Consider the following 18,054-nt stretch of genomic DNA (forward strand, 5'->3'; position numbering starts at 1 on the left):
TTGTACACCTCAGCCAAGTTCTGGACTGGGCATGGAAACCCCCATAAAAACACACCTGTGATGCCACTGGGGTAATAAATACACCACTGCTGAATCTCCTTTACTCACCAACACCCTTGTATTCACCTTTGCTGCACTCTAGTGCAGTACGCAAGTATCACTAGTGTTCAGTTTCTATACTGAAAAAATAGACGGCAAGAGCTGCATAACAGTGTCTACAATACTGGCAAGTCCTTTGGGCTCTTAATCCTGTTCCACAATCACAGGTCAATCAGTTCTTTCTCACGAGATCTCTGCCTCTTCCATCCTCCAACTTCAGCAGCAGAGGAAATATTCTTTTGTGTCTCCAGCCCTATCTCCATGCCACTCCATGGGCAGAGGGAAAGCAGTGTGGGGAGGCCCAAAGCGTGTGTGTTAAGAGCATTGTTGCCACGATGTGTACAGCTAGAGGGGACAAGTTAAGACTGAGTACATAGGCAGTGCTGCAGCTACCTATTGACTCCTTGACTCTGTAACACCAGAAACTTCCTTTTGACAGATATTTCTGGAAATGGCATATAACTGAAAAATAAGCAAAGAAGACACCAATTAAAACAAAGGGTAAAAAAAATTGAGTTCTTTCTACTTCATAAAATGCACCTCACAAAAGTCACTCAACAGTAATGCCTCTTTTCAAAGGCAGGATTTCATAGTCACGCTTGAACAAAACAAAGAAGCAAGATCAGAAAACTTACACAGTTTATATTTGCTAGTCTCCAACAGTTTGCCTGCTATTCTCCTCTGATGACCTCTCAGACCACTTCAGGCAGTTTCATCAAAACCTCTCAGCTCCAAGCTGCTTCTTACGTGTCACGAGAGCAGTCCACATCTCTGCCAGGGCTGAAAACTACAGGGGATGAAACGGACAGCCTGAATGTCCAGCTCCATTTCTCATTCTGCAAAAACAACTTCCAAGAGCATCTGCAAGAACAACTCTTTCTCTCCCTCTCTCTCTCTCTCTCTCTCTCTCCAGATGGGGAAGTTGTGGCAGAAATATTTCAAGTAAATTGCACAGCAGAAGCACAAGCTTACCAGAAGCAATGAGATCGCAGAGGCATGTGAAGTTTTCTTTGTCAGAAAGAATCAGTGGATGGGGAGCTAAAATATATATTTTGGACAGCTATTAGAGTAATCTCTACAGGGTGACTCTGGAGTGTGATCACCTAGACCATGTCACCTTGTGTGGGGGTTTGCTTGCGTTCTTGCTTGCTTTCCAATGCTGTCCAGATAAATGGACTTCATTTAGTATTAGATATGTGCTTCTTTTGGAATGTGCACTGTTGTGCTAGGCGGCGGACAGGCCTTGAGCACAGGAATTATTCCCAAATACCTCTATTTTTTTCATTGACACATAAAATTGTGCCCCCCAATGCTTTCTTTGCCCCCAAATGCTTTCTTTGGTGGCAACAATTTCCTACGGTGAGCAATTTATCTTTCACTTGGATCTTTGATTCTGTTTTAGTAATAAACAGTAAAATGCAAAATCTGAGGCAGAGATGAAGGGCAGAGGGGATGGCTAGGAAGGAGGGCATTAGTGATAGGTGAACTACTGCAGAAAGGCAGAGAGTTGCACTGGAATGGGAAGGGGAGAAGCTTCTCCTCATATCACCTGCATCAGCAAATGACCCAGCCAGCATCTAATATCAGCAGTTTAATTGCTAACCCATGGATTCAGCATATGACAATGCAGTACTCCTAAGAAGGCATTTACTCCAAAGTAAAGGAGAAGGAAGCCTTTGGTACAATTGCTTCCAGCAGCAGGTGACCAACAGCCTTTCAGACACCTTGGGCCATTGTTTCCTAGCTGAGTAGATTACAGAGTAGATGGATTTTGTCTGACGGAAAGTTTACACCTGGGAGAGCTCGGACTAATGGGATGCTCTGCCTGGAACACATTTTAATATTTTTGATAGCATTCATTTATTTATTTGCTGGTGTCTCAGCAGTGCTTGGAAGCCCCAGTCCTGGGCCTGTGCTATTCAAAAAGAGAACATAAAGGGAATCCCTGCTGGTCACAGAGTTTACAATGCCATTCCAATCAAAACATGAACTTTCAGTTTCTTCCTAATTACTGCAACAGCTAAAACCAAGCTTTTCTTCAGAAGGGAGCTTTCAGTAAATTTTCCAAAATGGAATTATAGTGAGAGAGACTTGATTTTCTCAGCTCCTGAGAAAATGTTACCACAGTTCTACACCTCACCCTTTTCACTCCAGACTTTTCTATTCCACAGTTTTCTCATGGCACTTTTCATCTCCTCATTTCTCAGCGTGTAGATGAGTGGGTTCAGCATGGGCGTGATGACGGTGTAAAAGACAGCTAACCTCTTGTCCTCCGAGAGACTGCTGGATGGGCGTATGTAGATGAATGTGCATGGCCCAAAGAAGAGAATCACCACAGTAATGTGGGACCCACAGGTGGAGAGGGCTTTGTATCGCCCTTCGGACGTTCGCCTTTTCAAGGATAACAAAATGACAATGTAGGACGTGACCAGGATGAAGAAAGAGACCAAAGAAATCATTCCACCATTGGCAACAACAATGATGCCCGCAACATAGGTGTCAGTACAGGCCAGTTGTAGTAGGGGATGGACATCACAGAGGTAGTGGTCAATTTTGTTGGGGCCGCAAAAAGGGAGGCTAACGGTTATGAGGGTCTGCACCAGGGAGTGCACAAAGCCCCCCACCCATGAACCTATCACCATCCAGCCACACACACGCCTGGTCATGAGGGTGGTGTAGTGCAGGGGTCTGCATATGGCAAAGTAGCGATCATAGGCCATCGCTGTGAGGATGAAGATCTCAGTGCAGCCAAAGAAATGTGACGCGAATAGCTGTGCCATGCAACCCCCAAAGGAAATGGTTTTCTTTTCAACAAGGAAGTCAGCAATCATTTTGGGAGCTGTGACAGAAGAGAGGCAAATATCTGCAATGGACAGGTAGCAGAGAAAGAAATACATGGGGGAGTTCAGACGTTGACTGCTAATTACAGTGACAACGATGAGCAGATTTCCTGCCACAATAACAATATAGAAGAACAAAAACACCACAAAACATATTTTCTGCACCCCTTGGTTCTTTGAAAGGCCCAGAAGAATGAATTCCTTCACACTGCTTACATTCTCCATGTTGATCAGTCGGGTGCCAATATGCAATATACAGCTTATACCCCTGGGAAAACAAAGACAGACACATGATTCATCAGCATTTTTTCATTATTAATAATGAGTTCTATATCAGAAGTGGATACAAACCAAGAAAGATATAGCATTAGTATTAAGCTTATGAAGCGTTTAGTTTCTGTCATGTATTTTTTTTTAACGGTTATTTAATTCTCCACAGTACAAAACTTCTGCCATGGCTTTGGTGGCACAGAGATAGGTGCATTCTGTGATATGTTCCTTAATCCTGGTCCTCCAGGATCTTGAAGGACTGGCTCCATGGCCGATAGCCTTCCATGCACTAAGGACAAGGCCCAGAGTGTTCACCTTGGGCACTACAAGGCAGATAATGCAGCATGTTTGCCCTCAGGGGAGACAAAGTCCCTGACAGCAATCTTTGTAAAATGGGTGTCTTTAAGAATACCTGGAAATATTGCTCAGAATGATGATTTGCTTTATAAGTACACATGATCTTCGAATTCTTGTTTAGAAGGGAAATGTAACCACAGGCAGAGAAAAGAACTCTCTTGTGTATATACATTTGGAAACGTAAATATGAAATGTCACAGGCTGAAAAATGAGTTCTGGGAAGGTTATCTATCATGGAGGAAAAAAAATTGCACATATGACTTAATGGAGTATTTCACATTGTTCTAACTCTCAGCATTGTTTCTATCAGAGGAAGGAAGAATGAAAGACTCTTGTGAGATCTTCTGTCCCAGCACTGTACTGATTTTACCTAGTATGATTTTTGATACACTCTGCGTGATGCTTTCAAGGGTTAACTTAGCTTAATGAAGCTAATCTAACTAAACTCCTTCAACAGCCAGTATAAGTCTGATTCATAGGCTGATTCAGAATGACTAAATGAGGGTCCTTTGCAGAACCCTTTTTTCCTCCATTCACTATGAGGAGCAAATTAGCACCACCAGGTTAGAATGACCCTCAGAGAATAATCCCTTTTGGTGCCTGAAAGTAGCTCAGAACTTTTTGTGATGCCATCCACCTGTTTTAGGTTATGGCTGAGCTCCTTGTCCCTAGGCATTTCTACATCCATCCAGTTTCTCATTCGAGACAAGGTCACATTCCAGCATAAACATGGGACTTCTTTGGTTCACCCTGTATTCCAGCTACAACCCATAGAGCATTACGTGTCACTAATAAATGAGTAGCCCACATGTTTAAAAAGAATGTAATGTTTCTAGCTTGCCTTTTGCACCCAGACGACCAGAATTCCTTTGGCAAAGAAGTCTGGGAACCACCAGATTAAACTCTTCACAGAGAGTTTAAGGTCAGCCAAAAGCAGGCACTCTTTTAATAAAAATATCCACTGTATGGGCTTCCTTCTAGCATCAAAACATTCCCAGTCAGCTGGTGTTAAAATGCACCATTTTAAGTCCTGCAGAATTACATCACAACATTTGTACTGGTGATCTGTGAGCAAATCTGTGGAATGATTCAGTTAAGCCAATTTATCTACCAACTACTTCAATCTGCAGCATAATCAGAAACTCTCGTGCAGGCACAAAGGGATCAAGCATCCACAGGAAACACTGAAACTGAGAAAAGCCAAGATTACTTTCAAACCCACAAAGTGAAGCCGAGAGAGGAAGTGGGCAAAGTTAGGGACTTTTCCTATGCTTACAGTTGTACTTAAACTAGATGAAAGTTTTTCAAGCAGAACGGTAAACTTTGCATGGATGGTTCCTTTTCAGATATTTCTACAAGGAAAAGGATCAGTAAGAACAACGGGAGGTCAGTTTCTCCCTCGTCTTACCAGGTCGTGATCCTTTCTACCCCTCTTCCTTCTACTGAGCAACGACGTAGACTTCTCAACAAAATAAATGACAGGGATGAAATGAGCACACCTTTATGGCTGTGCAGTACCCAGTCGAAAAGAAATAGCTGGGCTCCATCCAAGCCAGAGCATGACTGGAAGCATACCACAGCAATTGCAGGGCCATATTTAGGCAGTCAGAAAGGAGTGACCAAGAGAGAAATGGTCAGGGGAAACTGTATGCCTGAATACCAGCAGATGGCAAATTCCTGAGCTAAAAACAAGGTGTGCATCTACAAAAGGACTGATTCACAATTCAGACAGCTTGACCATGTATCTTGCTTGATAAGGTCCTTTCCATCACCACCAAACTGCATTTAACAAACTACCCATCTGTCTGATCTCATCTCATCGCCTTAAGTCATGTAGGCACCTGTACCTAAGCTAGGCATATTACACCTGACCAGTCTACTTGGAGATGTGATGAATCATGTGCTGCAGGTACCCGTTTCTCACTGTTGACTCCAAGAGGATTACTAGAATGACTAATTCAGTAGAGGATTGCCACCAGTTATGGCTTATCTCTTCAAGTGCCTTTGCAGGGGTAGACCTGAGCTATATGACATAATGCAATCAGCTGCAAAATAAAATGAATCTCATGTGTACTCTTACCATCTCAAAAAGGGTGAGAAATTGCACCATCTCCTTACTGCATGCATTCTTCCCTGAAATCTCAGGTGCTTATGGGAAACAAAAGAATAATATCGAAGCAATCGAATCTGCGGCTGTAGAACTAGCTCTGTATATGATTCTAGCCAAAGACAACTAGAGACAGTTGATAACTTCAGTGGAAGTTCCTTTCTGTATTTTCACATTTGTTCAAGAAGAAAGGAAAAGGAAGAGGAAAGCAAAGCAAAACATAGCAAAGCAAAGCGAGACGCCAGAGAAGCTGCAAAACTTACCTCGCCTGTGTTTAGAGATCTAATTTTTTGTGTAAGGGCTGTACAGCCTTATCTCCTCAACTTCTGTCTCCCCTGGTATGAATGTGTTAGAGCACAGCACCTTTAAAGAACATAGAATGGCTTCTGGAAAGCTTCCAAAACTTGCTTAGGAGGTGGCTGTTAGTGTATAATCCAATCCCATCTAATTTATTACTTGCTTTCATGTGTCACAAGTGCATCTTCATGTTTCCTGCCTATGTGAGAAGTGGTTTAATAGGCTCTGTGGATGATGTGACCTGGGTGTGCTGAATGATGCTTTCATACCCCAGCAGCTGCAAAAAGGGCTGAGAAGAAAACCGTTTAAGTACCAATCTTTAACCCTCTCCCAGGAAATCTTCCACCTGAAGGGCTCTTGGGGCTGGAGGAGGGAGGGGTGGAGGCTTAGTGAAGGGAAGGCGTGAAAGAAAGGGGCAAAGGAGGAGAATGAGTTCTGTCTTGACTGAAAAGTTTAAGTAAATATATTTTAAAGAAACAGTTGTCAGTCAATGCTTTTCTAATGATATCACAAAGGCATTTCAGGGTTTCTCCATAAGAAATAACAGTCAAAGGAGTAGCTGAGTATTCAAGTGGACAAGCATATGCATGGAACTATCCAGCTAACGCTTCTCGGAGTTCTTCCTTACTCCAAGCTGATAGTTGTATGGATTTCCCCTGTGTAAAGGGCCATTAGGTCCACTGCTCTGGCTTCCTAGCATTGTGAATGCTAAAACAGTCCATTTGTAATCTAGATATTTTCTCTCCTTTTTTAACTTCTGTGTATTCCAAAAAAACATGTCAAAGAGAAATCTTCATTAAAGGAAAAAAAGAAAGAAACCTCAAGCTGTAGGAAGAGTCACCATCCTCCAGGGATGGTAAAGAATTCCTATCACAGGAGTCTTTTAAGGACAGGTTGGGCTCATTTCTCTCAGGAGTGGTTACGATGAAGTTTTTATAGGGACAGAAGATGTCCTGGGTGACCTCTTGATGACCCTCCAAGTCCTATCTCACCAGAAATTTCATCACTGGAAATCCAGTGAATAAAGCCTCTTTGCAAGATTTTGCATGTTTTAACAGAGGTCAGTCAATTACAAAGTCAGTCAGTCAAAAAAATCCTTCATTTACTAGTTGGGAAACTGAGGGAGGACGTCACCTATTTAATGCCGATGGAAGTCAGTGAATTTAACCCTGACTTAGTCACTCTAGGCTCTTCTGCGGAAAAAAAATGAATGTCTCTGGAGGCAGATGCATCTGATCTACCTCAGAACTGATTTTAGGATGCGATTAGGTCTTAAATGGACATCTAGCTTTTAAACAAAATAACTTAGGGCAGACAAATCTCACTGTCACGATGGGCCCCATCTTTCTTAACCTGAGCAGCTGCAGTCAAAGGTGAACCTATGAAATGAAACAAACGAAGCAAATAGACATGCTGATTTATATCAGCATATCATCTCAACCAAGGCCCAAGTCAAACTCATCATGGCTCTCAACTCTACTGTGTATTTGTAGCTTATGCCTCACGGAAGTCAGGAAAGACATTGTCTCAGCTACTGTCCTTTGCTTTGTTTTGCTGAAATTTCTGGAAATGTGGAATGGCCTGATAGCAACATAGTTAATGTCTCCATCTCCTCTGCACAGAATGCCAGCGATCTCCACAGTGAAAACAGAAATCCTACAGTTAATGAGAATAAATACTGGTAAAGAAATGCCTTGGTGAAAATAGTCCCCTAACTTAAATGTCCTTTTACTGTCACCTGGAGTCTTGGGCAGCTTAATGAGGGTTAACAGTAGTCACTACAGGAAACAAGAGTATTGGGTAGGAAGGTAAACAAAGTCTTACAGTCTTTGGGAAAGGAAGAGGAACAACAGATGACAGAAGTCAGAGATCAGGCCAATAGCGTCTGGCCTGCTAACCTAGTATGAGTCGGCCTGCCACTTTCTGTACCCAGTGGCACACATGGCAGCAACTTGGCTAGCATCACATTCATGTCCTTTTGTTTCCTTAGCCAAATGGACTACCAGAGGTGACTTAATGCACAACTCCAAATGAAGAATTGCTGCTACCTCCTGCTGCAAAATAATTCCCCATAGGGCTGTGCTTAGTGCCAGCAAAGGAGAAAGGTCTTTTCTCCATTTTCATTCCACTTACCTTGGCACCTGGCTCTGGACACCACTATGGCAGCAGGTCATGCTTGGGGAGCTGTGATTTGGACAAGGAGGGACTGTGCATGATGAGATGAACGAGGTTTTGCAGCTGGATAGTGAATACTGGCAAGGGGGTTGTTGATAGAGCCATGGTGAATGTGTGTTGTGAATTTGATGATGGGCAGGATGGGGACAAGGCACGGTGTAGAGGGAAGTTGTGAAACTTGAAATGGATGCTACATGGCCAGGGGCTGTCTTCATGGAGTTTGTGAAATCAGAAGTGCCTGAGGTGTGGTGAGGGACTGTGCTGAAAGATAGTATGAAGTGGCAGGTAATACTGTGGGTGTTAAGCTGTGTTGAAAGACCTTGTGACATCAGAAGTGGGCATCGTGTTTTGAAGGGTAACACTAGGAGAGGTTGGAAAACTGTGGCTGCTGAGGTGTCATAAGGCTGGCTACAGAGTTCAAGGAGACCCTACAGTAGAACAGGTAGTGCGAAGCAGTAGGGAACAATGTATGGTGACAACTTATCACTTGACATCTTGGGAGAGGTTTTGAGGTCAGAAGAGGACACTCGGTAGTGATGAGTGTGCTAATGGAGGTTCTGCAGTGACAGTGGACCCTTGGGGAATGAGAAGTTGTGTTGAGGGAGGTTGTGAAATCAGCAGCAGGCATTATGGAAGAGGACTGACAACTTCTCAATCTGTGTGACCCTGAGCAGCAGCAGAGCATCTTCTGCAAGGTCTGTGAAACTAGAGCTATGCTGCTGCTATTTGATGCAGGCTTTCATTAATTAGTTTTGTTAAGGAAGTAGACTCAGGTTTTGAATATGCTTTGGAGACAAGAGACCAATCTTACCAAAGCCTTATAATAGATATACGAGAACTGTGAGTGACTTTTTCAGCATGCTTTTGCACAGTCTATGGAAGTCATAGGATGGTTACTTCACTTGCATTATATGGAATGCAAAGTTTTTGATGATTCGGCATACCTCCACAGGGCGTCCATTACAACCAGTATGACAGTACATGACAGTACATATCAATGGCCCAGGCTGATGCTATTTAACATTATGAAATCTGTTTGAAATGCCTTAGATAGAAAGCTAATCACCTGACATTCCCTGAATGCCCAATGGAGAGAGAGGCACCTCCAGAGGATGTAAACCACCATCGTAGACCCTCTCAATCACTGACAGTAAGAGACAAGCATTCTCAGAGGTGCCATCTGCCACATGTTTGCAATATATTTCTTGTGGTCCAAGAGAGGTCGGTGATAGGATGACTGCAAGGAAATAGGGATCATGTGCAGAATTTTCTGCCCTGAACTAACATTAAGATAGCCAGCCCAGCCTACCATGGAGCATGCCCTCAGCATGGGAGCTATGTTTGTCCTCTGACTTGCTCAGTATCTCTCTGGGAAGATGCCAGGACACAGAGCACTCTAGAAGGTCAGTGGTCATGGCTAAGAAGAATGCGTTCCTCGGGGGCCACCAGCACCCTGTAAAAAAAACACAGTTCTGCTTTCCTGGGGATGGTTGAAAGGAGACAGGCAGCCAAGGATGTTAGTGCTGAGTGTGTTCCTCAACATAGTCCATGTACCAGTGGCATGAGGTGCCTGCAAGGGACACCTGCCACCCTGAGGGCAGCAAACCTGACTCCACTCATCACAAGAGCTCCTAGACACCAGCGTTTGAAATAGTCTTTATTTTCTCATTGATTGCAACATAAGGCACTCACGGTACTGTTGGTATTTCTGCAATGTGGTTGAGGCCTGGAGGAAGGAATCTGTAGGTGCATATGCGTGTTTCAGAGCAGTCCAATTTTCACCACATGCAGAAGGGTCAGAGAAAAACTCTAAAAAGACTTGACTTGCTTCCCTTTCCCAAGCCTCTGCCCTCAGTAGTTATCCCCACCCTTCCTTTCCCACAGCTACCCCCTTCTCAACTCCAAGAGCTCCTACTGCAGTCAACCCTCTTCTCTCCCTCACCTCAGCCTACCTCAAACATCAAACAAAAGTAGCAAACAAAAGTCACAATATCACAAAATAGGTCTAATTTGTCTAATCAAAGACAATTCCTGACTGTAGAGGCAGAGAGAGACCTTTGCTGCTTCACCACGTGATACCCAAAGTCTGAGTGAGATTTGTCCCTCTGGAGCCAACACCTGCCCATTTTGAAGCTTGCACAATCACACTGTTAAAACTCTTTTCTTCCTCTTCATTTTGTAAGTAAGTGGCACACAACAAGCACACTTCTTGTCTGCAGGGTTTCTGTTGTATTACTGCGAATAAATCGCTGTGTTTACTATTTTTCTAAAGTCCCTTTCAGGTCAAGCTGCTAAAATACTTTAATTCTCTGGGGCCACAGGTGAACAACGAGTCATCAAATGCTGTTAGAGCCCTGTGCAGTTTGGGGAGACTCCTCCTATCTGCAGGAGAAAGAAACAGGCACCTTTTTACACATGTTGTCAAAGGGAGGCCCAGAAGCATTCAGGGGAGGCAGGCAAAGGCTGATAATGCCCAAAGAGGATTATTGATGCCTAGCACCCAGGCTGTGAAGGCCTCAATGTCTGATCTCCCTTTCCCACTCCACGCACAGCAGACAAGCCGTTTCTCTTCTGGGGGTCTTGGCAGGATTGGGGCGAGACATTGCACAGGAAGTGATTTTTGAAGGAAACATTGGAAGAAGGGACATCCTCCTCTGGAATAATCCCATTCCAGCTGATTCTCATGTTCCAAGAAAGAAAAAACAAAACAGAATACAGTTACTCTGAAAACTTCCCGCAATCTCTACCAACTGCTCATTTGTACATCTCCTTTATAACAGCATTTGGCCAGAGTACGAACGCACCAAGAGCCTTTCACAGATGCATGCAAAATCCCACAGCATCCCTGGGAATGGAATCCCTGGCAGGTAATTTTCTCCCCACCTACTGTAAAAGCAACCAGAGAAGTAGAGCAGAAATAGGAAACTGCCTCACAACATGAGAGAGCCCCATTCTCATCTGCCGCTGACTTCATCCCAGCCTCCTCAGTACAGTGAAAACACTCCTTCCTGACAACACCTGCTTCATTACACCACAGGAGACAGAAACTGAATCTGCAGGCTGAAAGAACTTCCTTGTCTTTTTCACAGAAACTGTTTCCCAGAAGATCCATGGGATGAATCAGAAACCAAGAGAAAGACACTAGAGCTGATGCCAGGTCCCAGCTTCTCTGAGCAGTCAATTCCGATGCACTGGGGCAGGAAGGTAAGCATTTCTGGGATAGGTTCAGCATTTCCTTGCCATCATGAATGCTTTGGGATGTTCTCTGTCTCTGCTGTTCCATCTTCATGTCCTCTCTCACAGACATCCACACACACATGATCACTGCGTAGAGTTACCCCCTCCTCATCTCCTGCTCCTCCCTCTCTATAAGTAGCAATGTTTTCTTCTGCTTCTATTTTTTAACTCTGTTGAACTGCCTCACCCTGTCTTCCTGCTTCAACCTCTCCAAATTTCTGCATGATTTTGCCTTCTCCTCAATATGTAGCACCTTGCTGTTACCTTCCCAGACATCAGCCATGCATACTCCGTGAGCGATAGCTGTCCCAGGCCAAAAGGCTGTAAGTATAAAAGCAGTGTATCAGTCACTAAATTCCCCTCTGTCTCTTGCAGAAACAGAGAGAAGAAGAAACTTTCTCCATTTTGGTTATTTCATAGTGACTGATCAGTTCATAATGCTCTCCTTTCAAAGCAGTTCAAGCCTGGCTGAAGGGACTAATTACAGTGGGACTGTGCAAAAGGCAGAGCCGTCATATGCTCTCCTCAAGTTCATGGAGAGCTTCTGTCTCATCAGCTCTGCCTCTGGCATGGTGGGAAATGGCATGGTTCTGTGGTACCTCGGCTTCCACATCCGGAGGAACTGTTTCACTGTCTACATCCTGAACCTGGCTGCCGCTGACTTTGGCTACCTGCTCTGCATTGCCATCGAAACAGTTCAGTGCCTGATGCAGTTCAATGTGGGAGTGCAGTTTGGGATATTCCTCTTCCTGGATCTTTTCACGTATGGGACTGGCTTGTATCTCCTGACAGCCATCAGCATTGAGAGGTGCCTGTCTGTCCTCTGTCCCATCTGGTGCCAAAGCCATCGCCCAAAGCACTTGTCCGGCATCATCTCCGGCCTGCTCTGGAGCCTCTCGCTGCTGCTGAACATGCTGGGGTACGTTTCTAGCACTGTTCGCCCCTCCAGCAACTGCCACATACTCCTCATCACCATTGGAGTCCTGGACTTCCTCTTCTGCACGCCCCTCATGCTGGTATTCAGCCTCACCCTCTTCCTCAAAGTCAAGTGCAGCTCCCAGCACCTCCAAACAGGCAGGCTCTTCACCCTGATTATGCTCACCGTCCTCTTCTTCTGCTTGTTCCGAAGGGGAAGGAAACACACAGCCACACCAGAGAGTCGATACTTGTCAGTTCCCAGCACACTCTCCTCCCTAAGATGCAGGTGCAAATCCCAGGCTAAGAGGTTTCTGAACCTCTTGAAGCCAAAGAGGGCTGCACTGATGCTCCCGTCGTCCAGGGCAAGTGCACTGCACTGGGTAGCGCTGCCCTGCCAGGGAGTGCTGGGCAAGCACCTAGGCAAGCAGCAGCCCTACTCGGAGCACTACCATTTGACACCAGTGCTAGCAGCAAGGAGAGAGAGCAGGAGGGAGAGCTTTTCAAGTGAAAGGGTAGAAGAGGTGGAGGAGCAGGAGCACCTGGGCAGCAGCCCTCTCTGAGGGGACACAGTGAGTCAAATGTAAAACCAGATCAGCAAAGGCTGTGTCCCTTGAGGGATGCTCACAGTTTTACAGCTCGGGTGGTTGTTTCCTTCGTAAGCGCTTAGCTGCCTTGGAGTTTCTCCAAAGTCTGGGGTAAAGTGTGTGTGGCACCTTCAGCTGTTCGCTCTCGGCTCTTCCTGCTGCATCGCACAGCACTGCACTGCACAAAGGGGAAGGGCAGGAGCGCTCTCTCCTCCTGATTTTCTTGCCTGCTGTTTGCTTGATTTCTGTTTGCAGTGGGCAGAAGCAGGAAAAGAAAGACGACGCTCCCATGGCTGCTTGCTCTGCGATGGACGTCTGCCAGCGGCCACCTGCCAGGGCAGCTTTTGGATCTGCGCTCAGAAGGGCAGGCTGTGACCAGCCTCTGGCAGCTCTCCGTTGGGAAGAAGGCCCATTACTGCTGCCGATCCAGGTAAGCAAGCCTGGCAAGGGTGTTGGGGCCCTTGCAGTGCTTCAGAACAATAATCTATATGAGAGAATATTGAACTGAAGCTGTTTAGAATTAATTGCTTAGCATAACTTGCTTAGCATTAGTTGCTAAATTTGCTGAACCCTTAGGCCTCAGGCTGTGAACTTGCTGTGAACTTTTACATAGATAAGTAAAATGGGGCCCCAGAGCCTGTTCAAGCTAGAGAGATAAAGAAGTTGCACGGACAGCAGGAATAGCCAACCTTGAAGATAAGAAGCAAGTTCCTCATAGGTAGCCAATCATATTATAGCCACTGCTGCGTGCTTTAAAGTAGCCAACCAATCAGATTGTAGAAGTGCCGCGTGCTTCAATGCAGCAAACCAATCAGAATAACCGAAGTGCCACGTGCTTGCATGCCATGACTGCACAAACATATATAAGATAGGCAAATTGCTGAATAAAGTTGGAATTGAATCTGCATTCTGTGACTGCGTCTGATTCATTCTCGCTACTCCCGCGGACCGCGACACAAGGAAGTTACCATTGCCCCAACCCGATTTCTTGTGTTACAATGCCAGACGCGAGCCTTTAAAGCAGTGCAATGAACACGCTGCTCTCATCTGTGGCGAGGGCGCTGAGCCTCGGCGGGGCGAGCAGGAGAGCGCTGGGGAAGAGCAGCGCCCTGGGCTGGAGCGCCGCGGCTGCGGGGCTCACTAGCACAGGCTGCGGCCGGGCGAGGCGGGCCGGGGCAGCGGCGGGGCAGAGCGCGGGCGCCGGGCGGTGAGGCGTCGGGGCGCGGGGCCGCTGCGCGGAGCCGAGAGCGCGACAGGCGCGGCGGGGGCGAGGGTGCGGGGGCAGCCGGTGCCGTGGGCGCTGCAGCCCCGGGCAGGCTCGCAGCCTCGGCGGGGCTCGGGGGCGCTTCCTGCCGCGAGGGCGGCTCCCGGCGCGGAGCGCGGCTGCCGGCGGCGCTGGGGGTGGCGGCGGGTGGCGGCGGGTGGGGGCCGGGCGGGCGCTGCGGGCGGGGGTGGGCACCGGGGGAGCCGGGGGCTGGCGCGGCTCGGCTCGGCTCGGCTCGGCTCGGCTCGGCTCGGCTCGGCCGCCCGGGCGGAGAGCTGTGCCGGGAGAGCCGTGCCCGGCGGCGGAGCGGCTGCCGGGGGCGCTGGCGGGCCGAGAAGGGGGGCGGGGCCGAGGCGAGGGGCCGAGAGAGCGCGAGCGCCGCTTGCCGCCGAGCGGGCGGAGGAGAGCTGCTGGGGGGGGGGGGGGGGGGCGGCGGGCAGCATTCAGCGCTGCGGGCTGAGACGTGCCTGGGCGCGGGGCGCCCCGAGCACAGCAAAGTGCCGCTGCCTGGGGAAGAGTTTTCCTCCCCGACGCTTGCTGCAGGTTTGTTTTCCTTCTCTGAGAATCCCTGGGGGCGCGAGCAGGTCCGAAGAAGAATGACCTCCGCGCTGCCTTGCAACGTTGCCTAATAGACAACGGCATAGGCAGTAGCCCAGGCGGCGCCAGAAAAACCGCCTGCCACCGTTTGGGCAAAGATGGTCGAGTTTTCCGTTGCTTTCTTTTGAGAGAGGCACTGAGATTACTTGGAAGACGTCCAGATGTGTGTAGGTCAAAGGCACTGACAACCATTGGTCTCCTAAAAATGCCAGGCACGAGACTTTCAGGCAATGCACATGTGAAAGGAAGGCCAAACACCTCGATGTCAACAGATCATGTATGTATACGCAATAGGTATGGAACACCAACAGCAACAAACAGCCAGTAAGAAAGCTTAAAAGGATTTATAAGAGCTTTATTGGTATAGCCTCGCTATATTTGGATATATATACAAACAGATGTCTTTCTATGATAACTACAGGCTCTCTTCACTGAATTGTGCACTGAGGACTAAACAGCAAATAATGAAAAAGAATGGCAGAGTAGAAGCACGTTTCCTGTTACTGAGCACGGGAGAAGTTTTCAATTTCTTCCTTCATTTCCTAAAAAAAGATTAAAAAAAGATAAAAAAGGAATAATAATTGCCAACTAGACACAGGCAAACTTGCTATAAGCTGGAATAGAAATGTAAAATCCTGTAGCTAGCTGCTTTGTATAAAATGAAAGTCTGAGTAGATGCCTTCCAGGTGGAAGTCAGCAACTCGTATGTAACACAGACTGCTAAGCAGGAAAGAGAGGAATACCGAATAAGCAGGATACCCACTGTGCACAAGGAAGAAGTGCAGAACAGTGACAGGAAGTGCTGTGTAACCAAAGTACCTCTATCAACTGCGTTTTGTCATCGTCTTGCCAATGGCGGTAAACACACTGGCTGAGCACCAGGTGTAGTTTTTCGAGGTGGCGGATGTTGCAGTCCTTTGTTGCGTCGCCAAAGACATTCAGCAGTTGCTGAAGAAAAAAGGGAGACAGTACAAGTTTGCGTTAGCACGAGATCATTTGAATAGGCTCTCGATGTGTTCAGACACAAAAGAAAATGGTCCCACACAACTCGCATCCTCCTTCCTTGTATGGCTAAATAAAAAAGGAGTGAAACGTCCAAGAACAGACTAAATATCGCAGCAGATTTCCATGGAGGAAATGAGCTCCTGTGTCCGACTTGCGAGAAAAAGCAAGGCTCCAGTTTCAGCTAGCATTGTGCTGCTCCTCAGGCTATCAATCACCTCCACGATCCTAACTGCAAGTGAACTTCTCTGAGAACAGCGGGAACTGCCATGGCCCGTTTTGTAGTAAAGGACAGCGGCTGCCACAACAAAGGCCCTCTTGTCTTGGATGAGCTTCTGTGGCTGCAATGCAGGTGTACTGCGAAATGCATCTTTTGAAGAGAGGCCACAGAGCCTCTAGAAAGAGGGCTGCCAGCTGGCAGTGGGAGCCTCCTCAGGTGCTTCTGTCTCGCCGTTAGCTGAATGTTGCCCATGCCTGCAGCTCTGCTGGCAGAATGGATAGTTCAAGGGTCGTCAGCAGAGCGGGAAGCAAAGGTGGATCAGTGAGCTCCAACCTACCCTGAGAGAGATGCTGGTTTCCTTCTCAGCAGGGGGTGAGCATTTCCTCCTCTTCTCTGCTAGGCTCTCTGAGGGCGATGCGTTCCTCCTTCGCTTTTGTCTGCAGGCAGCTGCACAGAGATAGGAGAAAAAGCAAGCCAAAGCATTAGCTAAGCAGTTCTGTCTGCAAAATCTAGCACCGTCGTCTTACTTGGTGCACAAGGGAAATGGTGAGAGGGACTGAAGTACCATTGTGCTGGCTCACTACATGCATGTGTTGAGGGAGAAAGGGCAGCAAGCGAAGGGAGTCCAATTGTTATTAGAATTAAAAAGCGCAAGAACTATTAGATTATATCATGCATAAAAGAACGCCCTTGAAGATTTTGTGCACAGAGCAGACTGTAGACCGAAGGCATGAGCACAAAGCAAGGTCATAAGCTCAGGTGGCTTTGCCTCTCATCACAGGAAGTAAAAGAGGTGAGAAGCAGAAAAGTCTTTGGAGACAAGCTCTCCTTCCCCTGTGTTCCAAAAGCAGAGGTTGCCTAAGCCTCACAGACAGACGGCAATGACTTGGTGCGGGGGTGGTGGGCAGGAAGGCAAGAGGGAGAGGAAGAGAAAAAGGAAGCAAAAGCAAAGGAAAAGTCCTCACTGTTTCCTATTACCATAAGAACTTGTGGAGTGTTCAGCAACTGCTCTAAACAACATGTTACATTTGAGGAGTTAGCCGTTGTGGGGCCATCGAGGCCAGTGTTTTACAGTGTGAGCCAAGCTCTGTGGCTGGGCTTTATTTCATCAGCACGTTGAGTGACTGTCCTGGGGACTGACCTCACGTGCTGCACCTAATTTGGAAATGGAATGCCTTTGGCATAAAGCCACCGGCATCACCAAAAGCAGGTATGCCATGACAAGAGGGAAGATATCAATGTCATTGGCACCTTCTCCAAAAAAGGAAAAAAGAAAAAAAGAAAAAAGGAAGAAAGGACTTGCCAGTAGAGAGGGGTGTACTGGACTCTGCAGGCACCGCTGGCCATGTCTCATCCCCTTGCTCCTCGAGCTGCCTCTCTTCCTCCTCTCTCAGCAGTCGAGGCTCAGTTGGTGATGCCACAGGCAGGAGGACTTCCCATGCCTGACAAGCTTCAGTCAACCAGAAAAGGTTAGCCAAGTGATGATGCGCGGACACAAGCAGAGTAAACCTTCGTGCCAGGAAATCTATTACCAAAGCAAATGCCGAATGGCTGCTAAGCTAGAGATAGCAACGCTGTGTTTGTAGAATAGGCTCACCTGCTTTCTTTTGTGGTGCAGCAGGCTTAGCAGCTTGCTGGACAAGCAAGTCCTCGAAAAACTTTCTCCCTTCCTCCTCGCTAGGTGACTGGACATTGAAAACTTCTCCGTAAAGCTCAGAAAATAAAGCTCGTACCTGAGGTGGGAGGAGAAAAGACAGCGCAGCCGTAAGCCCCCCCCCCCCCAAATGTGTGTTCTGCTCCACAAAGATGAGTTCCTTTTCCAGTGAAGCTGAGGAATGCTTTGAATAAGGGAGAGACTAGAACAAGTTTGCTTCTTGGCCTTAAAGGCGAGATTGTAGTGGGTCAGCAGGGCAATTTAGGGCATCTTCTTTAAGGAACACCTCTAGGATTAAAGCTCTGTGAAGCGACCCGAGGTTCCAGTGCTCCAAGGGAGGACACTGAGCATCTCCTAGGTTGCCTGTTTTGGATTTACTTGCCTTGCTGCCCTTCAGGTTGAAGCCTTGTGGCAACTGCAGAGGGAAGAGATG

At 47.1% G+C, this 18,054-nt stretch overlaps 1 protein-coding gene across 1 annotated transcript; it reads right to left on the bottom strand.

Annotated features, from left to right (window-relative positions):
* Positions 1-2,240: 2,240 nt before the first annotated feature.
* LOC136991923 (olfactory receptor 4S2-like) lies at positions 2,241-3,179 on the bottom strand (the record flags this gene model as incomplete). Its single annotated transcript, XM_067295418.1, has 1 exon — positions 2,241-3,179. A coding segment is annotated over exon 1 (924 nt), but the record flags the coding sequence as incomplete, so codon positions are not given.
* Between the last annotated feature and the right edge of the window lie 14,875 nt (positions 3,180-18,054).

This window comes from Apteryx mantelli, chromosome 4 (genome assembly GCF_036417845.1).
Source record: "Apteryx mantelli isolate bAptMan1 chromosome 4, bAptMan1.hap1, whole genome shotgun sequence".
Lineage (NCBI taxonomy): Eukaryota > Metazoa > Chordata > Aves > Apterygiformes > Apterygidae > Apteryx > Apteryx mantelli.